At 38.4% G+C, this 20,527-nt stretch overlaps 2 protein-coding genes across 4 annotated transcripts in view; both read left to right on the top strand.

Moving 5' to 3' along the window:
• Positions 1–10,301, top strand: ero1a (endoplasmic reticulum oxidoreductase 1 alpha). 2 transcript variants are annotated; one of them, XR_014087019.1, is made up of 15 exons: positions 1–440; positions 1,354–1,473; positions 1,555–1,638; positions 2,125–2,166; positions 2,268–2,347; positions 3,135–3,208; positions 3,459–3,579; positions 4,788–4,849; positions 5,762–5,788; positions 5,871–5,963; positions 6,038–6,284; positions 6,662–6,731; positions 7,536–7,638; positions 8,500–8,636; positions 9,933–10,301. XR_014087019.1 is itself a non-coding variant. In XM_008405996.3 (15 exons), the coding sequence occupies exons 1-15, from the start codon at positions 366–368 to the stop codon at positions 9,991–9,993; spliced, it is 1,380 nt and encodes a 459-aa protein (XP_008404218.2). In that variant the 5' UTR covers positions 4–365; the 3' UTR covers positions 9,994–10,301. The 2 variants fall into 2 exon arrangements, 1 of the variants encoding a protein (XP_008404218.2); XM_008405996.3 differs by having other exon boundaries at positions 4–440; positions 7,536–7,622.
• A 1,352-nt stretch (positions 10,302–11,653) lies between these two features.
• Positions 11,654–20,527, top strand: part of pacsin3 (protein kinase C and casein kinase substrate in neurons 3) — a 32,699-nt gene continuing 23,825 nt past the window's right edge. The window contains exons 1-2 of one of the 2 annotated variants that reach the window (XM_008405994.3): positions 11,654–12,072; positions 17,738–17,803. The gene's annotated coding sequence lies outside the window, so the exon portion shown is untranslated. The remainder of the gene's footprint in view (positions 12,073–17,737; positions 17,804–20,527) is intronic. The other variant, XM_008405995.3, reaches the window with a different exon arrangement.

Raw genomic sequence — 20,527 nt, 5'->3', positions numbered from 1 at the left:
TGGAAACGTGACAGAATTTGACGAAACTGCCGATCCGTTATTAAATGCACTATTAACGGATCTTCTGTGAGAACCATGGACCGTGTTTGTTTCACCAAAACCTAATTTTTCCTCAACAGTCGCTGACGATGAAGACAGATGTGAGTCAAACGAGCGCGGCAGCCGGACGTCACGTACGGCACGTAGCGGATTGGAAATGAGGAAACATCAGGAAATGACACTTCACGTGAGATCACTGCCTCCTCACAGCTGCAGCTGCCGAAGCGTTTTTTTTCCTCACTTCTACCAAAACACGCAACTTGAAAGCGGCTTCAGATGAGCTGTAGTAAATAATAAACTGAGAGCAGAACCCCAGACAGATCCTGATGGAGTCGGTGGTCTTCCTCCTCCTCTTCCTCCTCCAGGTGTCCGGATCTGCACACGGCAGGTGTTTCTGTCAGGTGAGCGACGTCCTGCCTCATTTGAACCCAGATGATATTTATTATTAGAATTTGTTTGGCAGTTATGAGCAACTTGGTCACTTAATTCGTTAACAGTGGATAAAAACTTTTAAATTCAGACGTTATTTGTGTTCATAACACTATAAAGAAGGTTATTCCTAATCCACTTGGACTTTAAAGTAAAAATGTACTTTCTTTTTACACTGTAAACACTGTATCCATCTTGTGCTGCCATGTAGCATAAGAGTTGCTGATGATATTCAACACCTTGCATCAGACTCAGGGGCGTTGCTAGCTATTTGGGTGTCCTAACCGTAACACAAATGCTTTTTGGTGCCCCAACAATATTTATGCATTTTCTGTGCATTTCTTCTTATTTAGAGGTGGAAAATAGACATCATTCTTGTCCTTAATGCCTTGATTTACATTTAAAAGTTGTGTTTATTGTTTGTTTATTGTCTGACAAGTGACACATATAATCACGAGATGTTATGTTTTCCTGGGGAAGATTAATTAATTGGACATTATTAAAACCTTAAAAAATCCTTAAATTAAATCATTATTTTAGATTAACACGCTGCTGTTTAGTGAAAATAATTTTTGAAAGCTGAAGATGGGATTATTTCTCATGTCTTTGTTGCTTTTGTATTTATAATTTTTCATGTTCAAAGCAGGAATATTGTTGCTTCAGTTATACCTGCATGGAAAATTATGATTTTTTTATTTTTTTTGTCTACAACAGTAAAATAGTTTTGGTGAGGCATCCTGCCCCTACAGGTCATTTACATGTTTTATTATAGTGGCACTTATTCAGCAGTCAGGCTCCTGGTTTCTTTCTGAGAGACAAACATTCAGTTTTTTAGACTTAACTGAGAAATTTATGATTCAAATAAGAAAAACATTTTTTCCCCAGGTCACAGGTGAACTGGACGACTGTACATGCGACGTCGAAACCATCGACAGTTTCAACAACGAGCAGATTTTCCCCAGACTTCTACCTCTCCTGGAGTCCCACTACTTCAGGTTCTACAAGGTAATACAGACTGACTCGTAATTCACAGATTATCGGATTAAATAATCTGCTTCTAAGCGTTTCTGGTGACCTGTTTTCCAGGTGAATCTGAACAAACCGTGTCCTTTCTGGACGGCGGACAGCCACTGCGGTCTGAGAGACTGCGCTGTGAAGCCTTGCTCACCTGTAAGTCTCACCTGGATGCAAACTGTTTTTCTTCTGTCTTTCCTGCAGATTCAGCCGCAGAAAGCAGAACAGCTGTTTTTGTGGCAAACTGCGTGGAAGATAATGTTTGAAGGTCAAATTTGAAACAAGTTTTCAGCTTCTTGTTGACTCCACAGACTTTTTACTCTTTTAAAAGTGTGAAACTTGAGCTTAGTTTTACTTTTATGGTAGTTGGTATTTGATTTTGTGAGGTTTTGACTGCATGAAGATTTAAAGTTTAAAATTTTAAACTTTAAAAATTGATTTTCACATCAAAAATCTCTAAGAATCACATTCATAGAGGCAAAAATAAAGTTTTCCTCTAAGAAATGGACACACACTTTACTACTATCGACTCATAAAAACTTTAACGTGCCTCCGTTTTCCTCTCCGAGATGCTAATCGCTTTTTAAAACAACTGGAAGTGGAAAATATTTGACGTGAATTTAAACCTGTATTTGTTACCAGAACGAAGTTCCAGAGGGAATCCGATCCGCTCCACACAACAAGGTGAGAGAGTTTAAAGTTAACGCAGTTTGTACATTATAAAACTGATGAAAGTTACTGTTTTTAAATAAAAAATAAATAATGAATGTTCTTTTTACTGTCAGTATTCTGCAGAGGCGAACAAGCAGCCGCTGACTGAATGTGAGAAGGAGAAACATCTGGGAGCCGTGGATGTTTCTCTGAGGCGAGTCACAACCAAATCGACTCTTTCTGATATGCATGAAGTAAAAAGCTTAAAAATTTGGGGGGGGGGGTTGTTTTTTTTAAAGAAAACTGCTAATTTATAACCAATAATCAGCCTTTGACAACCTCCATCAGTAACAGACGGCGCCTTTTTCTGCAAACCAACAACCGAAATTCTGAGTCAGACGCTCTGAAACTGAACCCTGTAGTTTTATATTATGTTTTATTTAATTATTATATTTACAGTCATTTTTATAACCTGTCAATTAGTTAATGTTATAATCTGGCACAGCACATCAAATAGTGACATTTATGTTTGAGCTAGGGCTGCACAGTGGCGCAGTTGGTAGAGCTGTTGCCTTGCAGCAAGAAGGTTCTGGGTTCGATTCCCGGCCCCGGTCTTTGTGCATGGAGTCTCCATGTTCTCCCTGTGCATGGTGGGTTTTCTCCAGGTACTCCAGTTTCCTCCCACAGTCCAAAAACATGACTGTCAGGTTAATTGGCCTCTCCAAATTGCCCCTAGGTGTGAGTGTGTGTGTGCATGGTTGTGTGTCTCTGTGTTGCCCTGCGACAGACTGGCGACCTGTCCAGGTGACCCCGCCTCTCGCCCGGTACGTTAGCTGGAGAGGCACCAGCACCTCCTGACCCCACTGAGGGACAAGGGTGAAAGAAAATGGATGGATGTTTGAGCTACATTGTCTGGTTTTAAATAAAGTTTTTATTTATTACTATGATGATGATTATTTCTTTTTATTTATTATTATTATAACCTCTGCTTTTGTTTTCAGTGAGAAGACCAGAGAAGCTTTATTGGACTGGCGCAAACACGATGACAAGGCCGAGCGTTTCTGCGTTATTGACGGTACAGAAATGCATAAATATAATTATAATAATAACAATAAAGGACTATATCTAATACAAATTGATTTATAATGCAGAAAATATGACACTAATGATTGTCTTAGTGACTGGGAATAAATGAGGCTGTTTGCATATTTTAGAAAACAGAAGTGAGGATTTGCTTCTGTTTTGCTCTCTTGGTGTTGCTGAAATCGCCTGACAGATGGATGACTGTTTGTGACCGTTTGTGACTAATTGTTGCCGTTTCCCAGACGAGGAGTCGCCGGACTCCCAGTACGTCGACCTGCTGCTGAACCCGGAGCGCTACACGGGCTACAAAGGTCCGGAGGCGTGGCAGATCTGGAACAGCATCTACGAGGAGAACTGCTTCAAGTACGACGCAACGCAAAACCAAACGGCTGAGAGAAAATACTCTAGATCAGGCGTCTGCAGCCTTCACCAGGGTTTTCCATTACAGTTTCATTTTGTTGTGACGTTTTGTATATCTAAATTAGTTTAAATTTTTAGAGTGTGTTAGCTATTTTTTATTAGTTGGTAGTTTTAGTTTTGTCTTGCTTTGGTTCATTTTAGATCCATTTTGGTAATGAATACTAAACAGAAGATACCGTCTTCAAATAAAGTTATTAAATTATTGTTGAACAACAACCGACTCTGGTGTTTTAGCCCAACTTTTGTCGTCGCCGTTTTGCAGGCTAGCGTAGCATAGCGTAGCCGCCAGGGGATTATCGTGCCGTAATTTGCCGACAGTCGACATAAACATCTTGTTTGGGGGGAAAAAAAAAAAAAATTCACATCAATTTGAAAGACTAATAAATAGATTAATAAACATGAAAACAAAGATGATCATACACATAATTTCAGTGTGTTTTTGTTAGTTTTATAAATGCATGATATAGTTTCAGTTAGTTACAATTTTCTCCATTATTATTTAAATTATTTAATTATCATTTTATTATTAAAAAATATTATTAAAAAAAATTGTTACCAAATTAATTGTTTTAAAATGTATTTCAAATTGTATTTTTGAATTTTAAGTTGAATTAATTCATGTTTCTATGCATTTCACTTTACAAAAATGTTTTCTCAATTTATTTGTTTTTACTTAACAGTAATAACTTTATTTCTACTCTCAGTCTAGCCAAATAAAACTCGTTCAGAGCTGCAAATGCTACACAACTGTTTGAAATAAGAAGACTTCTGATAAAAATACACTGTAGGAAATTTGTTGACCACAATTTTATGTTTATTTTTAAGATTTAAAATAAAGATAAGAATAAAAAATATAGCAAAAAGTAGATGGATCTTTCTTTTCTGTGAGGCATAAAATAATTTAAGAAAAAAAAAACAGAGATTCCAACTTAATGACTAGAAAATCGGATCATTTTAGTGTAATTCTTGGTGGGTGAAAATTCAACTACACAAATTAAACAATTTAATTTTAAAAAAGCAAAGTCATGCAGACCCATTGTGGAAGAGCCACAGCGGCAGGTTGCAGATCGCTGGTTCTTTGGACCAGTTGGATCAAAGTTAGGAAGCTTCACCATGAAGCACCATTCAGGGTTTCTATGTTTTCATTTCAGGCCGTTCACCGTCAAGCGACCGCTCATGCCCAGCTCCTTTCAGAGCAGCTCAGGAAGTGAAGGTAAGCTGCATTTTATTTCAATCCTGCTAGCTAGCTAGCTAGCCAGCTAGCTTAAAATTCACATTTTGTGTGTTGTTATGCTTTTATTCAACCGCTTCTAAAAACATCACAAGTGCTTAAGAAAACCAGCCAGCAGTTTTTTGGCAATAAGTTCGTGATTTTTAGTGTCTGGAAAACGAGTCGTTTCAAAAACCTCCAGAATGTAACGCCGCAAACCAGCAGGAACTTTCCCATTACCTAGCAACCCCAGCAGGAACTTCCCTGTTAGCCAGCAACCCCAGCAGAACTCTGCCCCGTTACCTAGCAACCCCAACAGAACTCTGCCCCGTTACCTAGCAACCCCAGCAGGAACAGCCCCGTGACCTAGCAACCCCAGCAGGAACTTCCCCGTTACCTAGCAACCCCAACAGAACTCTGCCCCGTTACCTAGCAACCCCAGCAGGAACTGCCCCGTTACCTAGCAACCCCAGCAGGAACTTCCCTGTTACCTAGCAACCCCAGCAGAACTCTGCCCCGTTACCTAGCAACCCCAATAGAACTCTGCCCCGTTACCTAGCAACCTAAGCTGAGCTCCAGCATGTTTGGTCAACTGGTTGTAGAATAGTCCTTTATTAATCTCACAGTGGGGAAATTCACTTGTTATGGCAGCACAGTAATAAAATACACCCTACTGAATATATAAAAAAACTAAAACAACATAAACGTATTTTCAGTACTTACGAATTAAATAAATAAGACCCTAAATTAGCTCATTCTGAAAGCAGCTAAAATAGGAGAAAATGTCATTATCTAAGAATAATTTAGTGCACAAAGCGTAGTAAGCATGTTCTGTATCCCAACATGTTGTAGGAAGCACAACAGGTCACTGATAGCTTTGTTGCTGGAGTTCTCACAATCTGGTGTCCTTCACAGCGCGGACCTTCTACAGCTGGCTGGAAGGTGAGCTTTGTTTCCACCTGACCTGGAACAGCATCAGATGTGTTGTCCAGTTTCTTTATTGTTGGCTTGTTTCCTGTCTCAGGTCAGTGTGTGGAGAAGAGAGCTTTCTACCGTCTGATATCTGGCCTCCACGCCAGCATCAACGTTCATCTGAGCGCACGGTACCTCCTGGACGGTGAGGCATGCTAACTCTCCTGGATTTCCATGTTTGTGATGTCTGTTTTTAACCCTCCTCTTCTTCCTCTTCAGACACTTGGTTTCAGAGGAAGTGGGGCCACAATGTGTCTGAGTTCAGGCAGCGCTTCGACTCTGACCTGACGGCCGGCGAAGGCCCCAAGAGGCTCCGCAACCTCTACTTCCTGTACCTGATAGAGCTGAGAGCGCTGGCCAAAGTTCTGCCGTTCTTCAGTCAGCCGTCCTTCCAGTTGTACACGGGTCGGCCAGAGCAGGACCAGAAATACAAAGAGCTGCTTCTAGAGATCCTGAATCTGGCCAAGTCAGTCTGCAGTTAACTGGTTTAATATTCATTGATGATTAATGGTTCATTAGTCCAAACTTCGCTCCAACCGATTTACTAATAACGTCCATTTAGACCTTTTGAAGTCTGTCCAGCAGACCAGCTGACTCTGGTTGAATATTTGGATCAGAACTTATAGTCATAAGTAAGATGGATGCTTCTACACTGAAAAATCTCAATGTTTTGATTGAGTTTTACCAGTTCAACATGGAATTTGAGGTAAAACTGCATCAGTGAGTCCTACAGCCTCACGTTTGTAGTTTCTCTGGTGATTAGAAGCAACATTGAGACATTATGTGATTAATATGAGTCTTTTTGTTGGCAGTGATTATTTTTGTTCCTGTTTATTCTTCCAGATCTTTTCCTCTGCACTTTGATGAGACTTCTCTGTTTGCTGGAGATGAAAAAGAAGCAGCACAGCTGAAGGTGAGAAGCAATTAAACATTTCAGTGCATTTTTATACTCCTAAGAATATAAGATCATTTTTTAAATTCTTAAATGTGTTGAAAATAATCCATAAAACATCATTTTGGATCAGAAATCTTGTTGTGTTTGTTTTGGCCAGCAGAGGGAGCTCTTTGTACGACGTTTTTACTTTATTTTGAGACAAAAATACTGCAATCCCCACACAATCAGTTGTGCATAAATTTTAACACCTGTAATATATATATATTTTTAAATGTTGCTATGAATTCATCTATTTCAGTGGTGTCAAACTCATTTTTATTTTGGGCCGAATCAAAAATCTGAATGTTCTTAAAGAGCCGGTTGCACCAGAATCTATTGATAAAACCAATAAAACTGTTAAAATATCAATAAATAGCTGTTCCTCTGGGATTTGTGATTATTTTAGTGTTTATTTTTGCAATCAAAATGACAGATTTTGTGGTGAATATTAAGAAATATTTGTAATCATTATTTTTTTACAATATTTACACTAATGTATGATGTCAAATGTGACTCTATCACTCGTCGTATCGGTTACGGATTCAACGTTTTTGACCAATTTTGAGAAAATTAGCAGTAAAATCAGGAAAAAATGTGGAAATTTGTTGATTTTGTGTGATTTTTGCAGATTTGTGAAAAACTGGAAGGACTTATTGATGTAATTTTGAGTCCAGAGGGCCACATAAAAAGCTGCGGCGGGCCAGATTTGGCCCCCGGGCCTTGAGTTTGACACCAGTGATCTATTTAATTGTTGACCTTGTGAATTGTCTCTTGTTCCACCAGGAGGACATCAGGCTGGCGTTTCTCAACATCTCCAGGATCATGGACTGCGTCGGCTGCTTCAAATGTCGTGTCTGGGGAAAAGTACAGGTGGGGAAAAGTACAGGTGCGATCGAGCTTAAAAAGCGTACATTTCATTTTTAAAATGCTCACTGAGAACTTCAGTGACCAAAGGATCTATGATAGGTATTTTCACAAAGTATATTTTAAATAATGACATTTTGTTTCTGCTTTAAAATGGGGTAAATCCTGTATCGTAACGTAATGTTGGCGTATTGCATTTTGCATAGAAAATAAAATAAAAATCTAAATTTAGTTGTTTCTCCTTTTTAAGAAGAGAAGGATTATTTCTAAAAGGGAAATTTAGCTGGAAAACATTTGGAGTCGTCAATAGAAAAGAAACAAAATGTTAGTTTCTGTTATCTGGAAGGTCGGTTTTTTGATTCTGATGCAGGATTCTTACAACAATGTAGCAGAATATTGTAATAATGTTAGCAATGCAGCAGATTAACTCAGGGTTCGGTTTAATGTCAGGTTGTGACACGTTGAGCCTCCCGTAGGTTTTATGCCTACGTTTTGATACAGGCGGCTTTTTGTATTAGCAGTTATGCTAATATGTTTATATGGGAGTAAAAGTGAATTGTCTGCATGTATTTTGATTATGCACAACTTTGGATCAAAATATTACTTTAGATTTCAAAAATCATATATAATTATTTATGAATATTTATTTCCATGATATATGTATTTTTTAATCATGAAACAATCGAATAAAAGCTTTGAAAACCAGAATTTTTCAGTATTTAGGTAAAAAAAATTTAAAGACTGTATGATGAATGGCTGTTCAAAAGCACAAATTTTGACTGAACTTGGAAGTTTTGTTTCAGAAAACATCCTTTTTCTCTGCATGTGAAGAAATTGAGCATCATGTCTGTTCTCGGTTTTGCTCTGTGTGTCTCTCCGCCAGACTCAGGGATTAGGAACAGCTCTGAAGATCCTGTTTTCAGAGCGACAGATTGAAGCGCTGCCCCAGTCCACAGAGCAACGACCCGGTTTCCAGCTCAGCCGGCAGGAAGTCGTCTCCCTCCTCAACGCCTTCGGAAGGTCGGAATCTGTCGCCTTCATAATAAAATATCTTTATCGACCTAAAGGGGACCTACTATGCTTCCTTGAACAAGTTTATGAGCGATACGAAACATCAGATTTTACTCAGAATCGTTTTTAGATAATGAGTTATCCTTTCAGAGTGAGCTGTTTTTGGGTTCTGTCACATTAAAAACAAATAAACTGCTACTGGCCACGCCCCCCCAACTCCTCTCCCTTTGGGTTGCTAGGTAACAGGCTGGTGTTGCTAGGTAACGGCGCAGTTCCCTCAATTCTGACAAAACATTCCAATGGTTTTTGAAACGGCTCATTTTCCAGACACCAAAAAACGGATGCATGTTTTTTTTTTATGGCTTTGTTCCTACAAACAGTTGAGACACAAACGAAGCAACAAAAACGTGCATAAAGTAAATTTTGCATAATGGGTCCTAGGGCTGTTGTAAACGATTATTTTAGTAATCGAGTAATCTATAGATTTTTCTTATGATTAATTGGATAAAAACAATTATGAAATAAAATATTGGTAAATCTTCCATAACACCAGTGTTACTATCGGATATCAACATCAGTCTATTTTTTTCCACATTTGTGCTTCCCTACCAGTTACTTTTTTGTAGACCGGGGGAGGGGAGGGGTAGCAATACGGGATATTTATGGCTCCTTCGTTCAGAAACTCATCTACCAGCCATGTTCCGCCTCCCGTTTGGTCAGACCGGGATGATATAAGTTTATTGTGAGGTTCGTCCGTAAAGCTGCTCTTACCCTGTAAGCATCAACCCTCAGCCGCCCGCCGTGTTCAGTCTCTCCGCTCACCTGTAAATCCTCCTCAGCTTCTTCCCGCCGTTCAACCAGCAGCTCCGGAGCAGAAAGGCTGCCGAACTCCCGGCATCGCGCCGGTCATTTTAAGGATGTTTATTGGTCGCACAAAAACGATGAAAACCCGGAATTATCACCAATCAGTAAAATCCCCGCGGGCCGAACTTGAAGATTGGACGTTATGCCGCTAACACGTAGCTTCCGTCAACAACTCAGAGGCGGAAGTCAGAGCTCCGCGCAACGCAAATAATGTTCCGGCTGAAACACGGTGCGCTAAATGATAAAACATAAATTAACGAAGCTTCGAGGCAGGTCAATTTTCCTCGAGGAATTTTAATAATCGAGGTACTCGAATCACTCGAGGAATCGTTTCAGCCCTCATGGGTCCCCTTTAAATGTGCTTTTCCAGAAAGTTCTTGACACGTAAAACTAAATTGGTTTCTTCACACTTCTTTATAAATGTTTGGAAAACGTTCTCAGGATTTCCACGAGCGTCAGAGAGCTGAAGACCTTCAGATCGCTGCTGGCAGAGGAGCGATGATGACAAGGAGGATTTCTTCGGCCCCGGTCTACAAACTTCAACGTGGCTGTCCATTTTAATCCAGCCGTAGCGACTGTTATCACAGTCTGTGATGAGGGAGACTCAGATGTGAACAACTGGAGATGTTTTCTGTAAAAATGTCTTTTTTTATGTTGAATTTAAATGAAATTACAGATTTATGTGAGATTTAAATGCTCTTTATGTTAAAGTATGTGAAATAAAAATGTACTGTATTTGCAGATCTATAGTGAGAATGAAGGGTATTGTTAAAATGACTTCATGCAATAATAAAATTCCTTCATATAAGAGTCAATGTTGTCTGATTTAAAGAAAAGTCTAATAATGGTTTTGCTCTGTGGGTGGCGCTGTTGTTCAAGAAACTAAACCAATGACATCTTTTTAAATAATAGTTCAAACAACGACTGACCAATACATTTTCTTTAATATTAGCCAACATTTCACAGCTAAAGATGTCAAGTTTTTATTTTATTTAAGATTTTGATTAAGTTTTAATGTCCTTTACTTTCTTGAGATCCATTTTTGACATTTATAAACAGAATATAAAACTAAATTATCTTGTTTTGGCAAACCAAAAATGTTCACAAACAACTGATGGGCAACGTGACTTCAACTTTTATATTTTTCTTTTAGTTTTGCTGTTGATAAATACCTAATTCTGACGATTTATGAAGAAATTTGGGAAAAGTGATGATAGAATAGCTTCAAAACACATCATGTTTATAAATGCAGAACTAAATCTCAAAAGTTATGGTAGAAATTTTGAGGGGTTTTAAAAATTTCTTCCAGAAAACCCAACATGTTAGCTCAACTTCTGTTAGCTCTGCTACAACAATGGGAACAAGAGATTCTGAAATTGCTTAGTCACCTGTTGCTATGGAAACTCCCGCCTTTTCGGCTTAATTTTTATTCCTTTTTTATTATTGTGTCAGGAGAAATGCCAGACTAAAAATCAAAAATAAAGAAATTAATGTATGCAGGGTATAAATACAGTTTCATTTTTGTAGTTTCAAACAATATACTGCAATAAATATTTGACGTATTTTTCAGAGACTGTGTCACTATTGTATGGAATTTAATTTATTGTTGAGACTGAACACTTGTATGGAGCTAAATTGGGGCTATAAAGGTTTTTGAAAAGAAAAAAAACACTTGAATCTTAAAAGTAGTCTTGAACAGTTTTTTTCCTGGTTTCAAATCTTTGCTTTCAAAATGTTTTTCAGTCACAAATTTTTTCAGCTTCAGAACAATTTTTTTGGGTAAAAATGTTTTTTCTGTCAAAACTTTTTTTTGCAGATTTTTTTTCCAGTTTCAAATCTTTTTTTCAGTTTGAATTCTTTTTTTTTCGATTTCAAAATAATTTTTCAGTTTCATAACTATTTTTTTTATTATTTTGAACAAACTTTATTGCCCCAATTTAGCTCCATACACATGAACATGAAAATGACTATGGTTTGATTGCACTTAAATTAGTTATTTGGAGATTATATTTTTGTGAAGTGAAACCTTATTATATCAAATATTTTTGTCCCTCTGTAATTAAAAACAATGCTCAAGAAGTGAAAATTCCTACGGTCCTGTAAGGCAGCATTAAGCCCTGCAGCAGTCAGTGAAGGGTTAAGCTCTGTAATAGGATGAATGGTTATTGTGGTGAGCAGCATCTGATTACAGAATCGCCAGCAGGCTCGGAGGGGGAAGACGCTCAATATCAGCGGGGGAAGCAACATTTAATTCCCCCTGCGACGAAAACAAACTTCTTTTACTCTTTTATCTCCGTAGGAAGCATAAAATTTGACTTTTTTTCTATTTTAAACCGGAGCGAAGAGGAAAACTCCGCAGTTTTGTCGCCGGATCAGGAGGTTTGAGGTCGGCATAAATGGCTGAAGGGGGCCGACTGTCTCGGAGTAAAACCTGCAGGATGTCGCAGTTTGTGGAGGTGTGAATTCAGAAGCCAGGCGGCGAGCTTTGAGGCGAATATCGACGTTTCACGGCTAAATAAGAAGAGATTGAGGCTGGTGGAGGATTCAGTTTGGTTTGTTCCGCCAGCGCGGAGTTAAACAGGTAAGCCTTCTCACCTGGATATCTGCATATGGCTTTTCCCCTCATTGCTCCTCTTGTGTTTTAGTTTGGAGTCTGAAAGTTGAAAAACCTCAAAACAAAACCTTTCAGAAAGTCGCATTTTAAAGCTGCCAGTATGACTCTGATAGAAAACTGTCCAGACTCTTTCTAGATGCAGTTGATTACCTATAAAACATGTCAAGATCCGCATTTGTTTGTTTTTGCTTTTTTAAAACATAAAAACATTAATCAATGTGTATAAATGACCCGAAAATGTGTCCACGTTCTGATGACATCACATAAGGCAGTGTATCAAGCTCTTTTAAAGTTTGCACCTTTTTTTATCATTATTCACATTGTTTTATATAAAATACTTGCTTCTAATGGTATTAACTGTGTTCATTTCATCTCCAGCAAACAGAAGAACAGATTTTAAATAAGTTTTAAACACGTTTTTAACAGGGTAAGAAGTAAATTTCTTTGATTAATGTCGACTGATCAGGTCCATTCTTGTCTCTTGTGATCTCAACTCAAATTACCACAAAGCAGAGTTGGCAGTATTTATTTTTCTTCAGGGTGGGACAGAAGCACCTGGATATTTTTTGTGGAAGAAAAAAAAAATCCCAACTCAACATCGACCAAATTTAAAACAAGTTTTGGTTGAACTTTGACTTATAGATCCAACAAAACCAAAGAGAAAAATCTTTAATCTGATTAAATCACCTCTAAAAATCACCTGATCTGATAACTGAGCTGAAAAACTTAATTTGAAAGTATCTAATATTTTGCATGCTCTTTCCTCTTACTTTAAACACACAGTTTGACGTTTTTACCTCTAAATTGAGTCGAGCAGGTTTTTGCTGCGGCTGTTTAGTCATTTATACTCTTTTAATGTAGTTTTTATATAGCAAAGAACAAAATATGCACATTAGTTGGAAAGATGCAACTTCTGGTAATTTGCTGTTCCGGATTTTTGGAAGGATTGATGCATTTCCAGAAAAGAGCTCTGCTTGATTATTATTTTTTAATCTACAAATTTGATTAGACCTCCATTTTAACACTAATTTAGTTTTAAATTGTTGATGTGAAGGTTATTTCACTTTGCACAAGTTTTCATTTGGTTGTTTTGTGTCACACAGGAACTCCACTAAATTGGCTCTGATTCAAAACTATCCAAACGTTTGTGCATCCAAAACAGAAATTTTAAGTCAAATCCGGTGCAAACTTTGTCAGGAATTTCCCTTTAAGTATTTTTATTTAAGTTCTAGTTGTTTCTTGTACACACACAAAAAAAAAACACATTTAGCAACAAATCTTGAGTTTAAAATATAAATTTAGGGTGTCAAATAATTATTTAATCGATTAATCAGATTAAAAAATGGCACATTTTGCTGTTTCATTTATCCAAGTAAGTCTTTTTTATACTGTAAAACTGCATTTAAAAATTAAAACTCATTGCCTGAATGCAATAACAATATTTCTTTTGTGGATGCTTGAACATTCAAACCAAAATGTGCATCTGCAATCAACTTTACAGAAGATTTTGTCTCTCATAGGAAGGCAAACTATTAAAATTAAGTATCGTTTTTGCATCCAAAGCAGAAATTTTTATTCAGATGTGGTGAAAATTTTGACAGAATGTCCCTTTAACCATTTTTATTTAAGCTCCGTCTGTTGCTTATAGACAAAAAAACCCACATTTGGCAATAAATCTTCAGGCTGAAGCTCGCTCGTCTTTTTTTTTTAAGTTCAGGGATCGATGGTCGTCTCTTCAGTCGCCCCGTCAGCATTTATGTGACAGAGGAGAATCAATATGGCGGATGGCGCTGTAGCTTCAGACACAGCCGTCAATACTCTGCGCTGGGGGGCTGCAGCGGGTTCAGCTGATGCAATGCAGATTTACAAAGACACTGAGGGGCTTTATGGGTTATTAATCTGTAGGCAGATGGATTAAAACAAAATGTAAACATTGATAAGTCTCTGTCTGACAGCTCTCTGCTGTGTTACAGAGCAGAACGAGGAGCAACGCCAACCCTGGGAGCTCCAGATTTATTTTTAGGGTTGTTGATGTGAGCAAAGAGGCTCAGCGAACCTCCTGAAAATAAAAACAATGAGCTAAAAAAAAACCTGGAAGGCTTTGTGCCGCCGCAGATCTTTTTAAATCTCCGAGGGATTTATTCTGCTAACGGCTGGAGAAAGGCTTTCTGTGTGTTTGTTGTTGTTCTCCATCGTGATTTGTGGCCTTTAACAGTTGCATCATTTGCCACAGTTATGAAGCTAACTGAGAAAACGGGTTAAAGTTCAACTCAACATAGTTGTTGTATAGATTCAAAGCAGGGGTGTCCAAACTTTTTGCCACGTGGGCCAAAATTGTCGACTCCAAAGTAGCCACTGAGCAAAAAACCTAAAATCAAACCCAAAACGTGAACGGGATTTTTACAACAGTGTATCATATTGTAAATGGGGAGTAAATTTCTGCCAAACACTCAGAAATTTTGTGATTAATGTCAGAAATATTTGAGTTTTTTTTTTTTGTAAAAAAATTTAAGGCACTAATTTCAAAATCTCAACCTTTTTTTCTTAAATCTCTAACTTTTGGGTCTCTCATGTTTCCTTGTTTTTTGGCTGAAATCTAAAGTTTTTTAAGGCTCAAACCGTAGATTCTGTAATAAATCCTTCAGTTTCTTTTCAGCTTGACTGAATAGATTTATTTTCAGTAATACGATCAGGATTTGGGTCTCTTTCTATCAAAATTTTTGCTATATTTAACCAAGTGTGAAAAATAATAAAAGCTGATTTGAGTGGTGCAAAGTTGGCTTTTCATTAAAGTTCTGGATAAACTTGGTTGTACCTTTTGTTAAAACCTGGGTATAAAAAGACAAATACTTTGTTGTACTTTACATTTTTCTGTTAGAAAATTATGTTGGACATCATTTGTCTGCATCAATGGGACGAACTTCTATCATTTTCCAATTGCAGTTTTGGACCACACAAAAGCAATCCAAGGGCCACAACTGGCCCCTGAACCGCACTTTGGACACCCCTGATTTAGGCTTCACTTTAAATCCAAACATGAACTTATTCAGTACGAACATTTAACAGGTTTTATGCTCTTTTTTTTATCAGATCATCTGATGTTTCTGTTGCTTCAAAACATTAAAAATCCTGTTATCCTGTTGGCAGGAAGATATTTCATTTCATTGTGAAATTTGCATTTTATTTGAAACATGCCGTAAACAAACCAGTGTGCAACAATCTGACAGTAATTTTGCATGCAGATAAAAACTGCACAGGTTTTTGTTTTTCATGTTTAAAGATGGAATGACATTCAAATCAGGGCTGCCAGTATCGATTATTTTATTCTGACTATTAATCGGATAAAAAAAAGCTGCTCTGATGTTCTTTCAGCAAATTGCCTTTGAGTCTGTATACTCTAATTAATTATTAACCGATTACAAAATTATTTCAGTAATCAATTGATCATTTTTAATAATTTCAGCTCTTATTCCAATATGATGCTCTTTATACCTTCTTCTGTTATACTGCAAAATCTTACCATGTATTTTTGGTTTAGTTTCTATTGAAAATGTCTTGGAAAACATTTAAGTAACTTTTCAGCAAAATACAGCAGATTGTTTTAAGCCAATAATTCCTTAATATTGGCAATAAATTCATGTTTTTTTTATTGTGTGGAAAATGAACTGTTTAAAAAAACCTCCAGATTGTTGCGTCATGTTCAACAGGCACTGCGCCGTTACCTAGCAACCCGAGCAGAGCCCAGCCCCGTTACCTAGCAACCCGAGCAGAGCCCAGCCCCGTTACCTAGCAACCCGAGCAGAGCCCAGCCCCGTTACCTAGCAACCCGAGCAGAGCCCAGCCCCGTTACCTAGCAACCCGAGCAGAGCCCAGCCCCGTTACCTAGCAACCCGAGCAGAGCTCAGCCCCGTTACCTAGCAACCCGAGCAGAGCCCAGCCCCGTTACCTAGCAACCCGAGCAGAGCCCAGCCCCGTTACCTAGCAACCCGAGCAGAGCCCAGCCCCGTTCCCTAGCAACCCGAGCAGAGTGCCGGCACTACCGGTTCTACCAAAAACACAAAATCTTATCGAGCATTTTTAGTCTAGTTTCTAGTGAAAATATCTTAGTACAAACTTGCATGCAACTTTTTAGCAAAATATAAGAACTTAAGTCAATAATTCCTTAATAATGATGAAAAATTTCTAGTTTCACTGGAAGTTCATTTCACTTGCATGTCTTGCTTTAAGTTAAATAATAGTACTGTTTCATCAATATTAAAGAATTATTGACTTAAAGCAAGCTCTCTTGCTGAAAAGTTGCTTGTAAGTTTGTCTTATTTCAAGCGTTCTAAGATATTTGTACCAGAAACTAGACGGAAATACTTGTTTAGACTTTTTTTTTTGCAGTGTGAGGGTTAAAATCTCATGTCTGTTCAGGAGCCGCTCTAATCTCTGGCAGCCGCAGCAGGTTGAGTCTATCCGGGCCGGAGGCGGTACCGGCCCACAGTGGCTCCAGTGATGAGATTCTGGCCAGAGATGAGCTTCAGGAACGTGTGTGTGTGTGTGTGTGTGTGTGTGTGTGTGTGTGTGCGTGCGCGAAGAAGGCGGAGTAAATTTCATGGACTGTGCTGAGTCGGCTGCGTTTTCTTCTTCTCTTGTTTGATTCGCTGTCGGCGCCGGGCTGCAGGCAGAACAACTCAGTTGAGCTTCACTGATCTGTGGACAAAAGTGAAATGTTCATTAATGCAATTGTCCTTTTGACAGATGTGTGTGTTGTTTTGCTCTGATGGGAAGGAACTTTTTATTTATTTAAAGTTCACTTCAATTAAATCAGCAGTCATGCTTTTGTTTTTTTTTTTCTATTTTCTTGTTTTATAAAGCTGTTTGAAAGACAAACATGCCAACTAGTCAAGTGCTGATCAAATTATCAATCATTTAATATTTAAAAATTACATCATCAGACGAATCAAAACAAAGTTAAGTTGAAATTTCGGTATTTTAAGGACTTAAATGACAGTAATTCATATAAGTAACAAAAATAACAATCGGGCAAAAACATTTTCCAAATCAGTTTCTTTCAATGAAAAACTTTTGAAACTAACAAACTGCAGGTCTGTGTCTGAACTTTTCGTTAAAACATGTTTAGTTTTTAATTCAGTGGGTAGAAAATCCAAAAGTTTACTCAAGTAAAAGTAGGAATGCTTCATAATAAATAAAGTAAAAGTAAAAAGTGTAGTAAAAATACTCCCAAAAAGAAGAGTGAGCCAAGTAAATGTAACTAGTTGCAGTTCTGGCTTTTAATCTGTTTTTGGTGAACGCTTTAATAAAAAATAACTGACTCTCTCTCCTTCCAACCTGAAGTGGTCTTCCTGCAGGTTTGCCGTACCAGAGGCGTGAGCTAGCCGCTCTGACCTCTGCTGCTAAGCTCCGCCGCTCTCTGACTGCTTCATTAAGTTTCCGCTCCAGGCTTCATGTGTGGTATTTCGCTCGGCCTCCCAGAATGTGCCACCCTCCAGCCGGCACCGGGCCATAAAGCAGCGGCTCCTTTTGGGCTAATCTAACCGCTTGCTGCTTCGCTAACAACCCTCTCTGTTTTCCCTCCGCTGCCTCTGTGGACTCTTCCTCCTTCTGTCCCGACCGCTTTGCCTCTCAGGCTGCTGGAGAAACGGGCCGTCTTCTGTTTGGACATCTGTCCATTTGTATTTTCGTCTCTGATAAGGTAAGTCCTGCTCCACTTGGCTACAGCATGCTAACGTTTGTGTTGCATGTCTAATGTTTATTTCTACTTGTTTTATTTATATGTGATGTTTTAAATCTAACAAGGTGCATCTTATGGTCGTCTTGTTCCTTACAAAAATTATTTTTGTCACTTTCTGACCACAAACTTGGATGTATTTGTTGGAGATCCAAAGTGATGGATCAAGACCTAGTCCACACATAGCTCTCCATACATAGTCCATACACATCCACACATAGCCAGGTATCTGGGAAAACAAAAACATGTTTATGCATTTTGGCCTTTCATCCACACAAAAATTCAGTTTTATGTCACTAAAACGATTATTTATGAAAGTGGAGATTTGAGAGAACTCTGTGTGTGTAGATGGGAAACTGGTGGCAAATGGTGGACATGTTATATATACACTGCTCAAAAAAATAAAGGGAACACTTAAACACAATATAACTCCAAGTAAATCAAACTTCTGTGAAATCAAACTGTCCTGACGAGGGTCCCTGTTGTCAATCAGTGTTGCTTCCTAAGTGGACAGTTTGATTTCACAGAAGTTTGATTTACTTGGAGTTATATTGTGTTGTTTAAGTGTTCCCTTTATTTTTTTGAGCAGTATATATATATATTTTTGGTTTTGTTGGCTCTAGTGGCCTTTATTTGAAAGTAGTTCGACAGGAACGAGTGTTATGAGAGATGGGGAAGACATGTGGCAAATGTCACCAGGCTGGGAATCGAACCTGCGACCACCGGCATGAGAACAAAGGCCTCAATACATGGGTTGTGCTTTGCCCCTGTGCCACCACAGCACCCTGACGTGTTATATTTATATTCTAATACGGTGTTTAAAAGTAGTTCAACCTACATATCTGTCCACACAAATGAATCTCCTGGCGCCATGTTTACGTCGTAAGAGGAAGTCGTGGTTGTTTTGAAGCGATCTGATTGGCCTACATTGGTTTTAGCTTTGTGCTGCTCAGCCCCCTATGGGTCTGGCATGTTAAAAACAAAGTCCAGGGGCAGATTGGCGTGTTCATGTGGATGAGTACTTGTCATATGTACAATGAAAATCCTTTCATACAATTTTTTTTAAACCAATATGGTGGAGTTATTTGTTTTTATTAAACAGCTATGTGAGTTCAATACCTAAATATAGCGCAGTTATGGAGAGTTTTCCAACCTTTAACAGGTTTTCTTCTACATTTATCCAAGACTGGACAATAAATCAATAAGATATATCGCGATGGATTGGTCGTCAATATCAATAGATCACACAGCTGATAGAATATTCACTGAACTTCGATCCAGAACCGCACAGCATTCCCAACCTTCACTCACGGGGGAATCAACTCTCACTCACTCTTTGGTTGCCTAGCAACAACCTGGTTGGTAACAGTTTCAAGTCCCCCCCCCTCCCCCAAACTTTGGTTGCCTAGCAACAACCTGCTGAGTATAACTGACGCAGCAGTTTCAAGTTTCCCCACTGTGCCTCAAAACTGCTGAAAAATGGAAACCAACGTTGTGGCATTAACTGTGGATAAAAGCCACCAGGTTGGCAATATTTCAGATGTTTGAAACGAAAACTAGTCGGTAATTATTGTAATAAGTTCTTTAGCCATATTGCCCAATCCTACATTTATCCTGTATTTATTTATCTCCATTTATTCATATGACTAATTTCGACCAGATTCTGTCAATGCTGAAGAAAAGCATCTCCAATGTCTTGATTTATCATTGAAAGTTGTTTTTAACATAACAAAATGTGAATAATTTTGAAGGGACTGTAATTCTGAGTCTGTGTAGCTTTGAGAAATGTGAACTATTTAACCTCTCGCACAGCTACAGTTTTCAAACAACGTGCCTTTTGTTTTTCCTGACTTAACCTCTGCGGCATCATAACTAGAACCTGTTCTGGGGGTAACAGACGTTTATTTTCAGTTTTAAGCTGGTTTACTTTTAAAGTGACTCACCTGTCGATCTGCCAAGACAAACCGTGATGCTAGCACGCCGTTTGTTAATCAGCAAACTCTTAACTCTAGATTATAAAGCACTTTGTCATTTTCTCTGCAAGTACACCTGTAAGTACGCGTCTTTTTAAGACCTGCACTCAAGAGGCATCTATGTTTGAATACAACTTTTCCTGTTATAGTCAGACTTTAATTTAGGTTGAAAACAACCAGCATTAGTTCAGGGAAATTAGCATAATTAGGCACATCAACCCCAGAAAAAAAGCAAAATACTTTGTGACAAACTGCCAGAATTTGCTTAGAGAAACTCGTCCTGTGTCGATTCTGGCTGAAAGGCCGTCCAGGCAGGAAGAAGCCATCAAAATGCTGACGTTCATTTTTAGCATTAATGAGCAAGTGTTAAGTCACTTTCCCAAATGCAAAGTACGGCGGTGGCAGCATCATGTTGAGCAGTTTTGGAACTGCTGGAGATACTTTTGTCCAGAAATCTCTCCAAACGGTTTGATTTGTCGTTTTCAGCTGCGGAGGAAAAAGTTTGAATTGTTTCGTTCAGCCTGTTGATTTGCTGTGAGCAGCAGCAGCAGGTGGGGGAGGGGCAGCTCACACTTTGAGTTTTCAGTTCTGTTTAAAAACCACATTATTAAGCAATCACAGCTTAATCAGTCAGTGGTGAGTTACTCTCTCGCTGCAAAAACACAAAATGTTACCAAGTAGTTTTAGTGCATTTCTAGTCAAATATCTTGGATAT

Source organism: Poecilia reticulata, chromosome 3 (genome assembly GCF_904066995.2).
Source record: "Poecilia reticulata chromosome 3, P_reticulata-male-v2, whole genome shotgun sequence".
Taxonomy (NCBI): domain Eukaryota; kingdom Metazoa; phylum Chordata; class Actinopteri; order Cyprinodontiformes; family Poeciliidae; genus Poecilia; species Poecilia reticulata.
The sequence above is the reverse complement of the archived record's forward strand: the minus strand, read 5'-3'. Positions and strand labels throughout refer to the sequence as shown.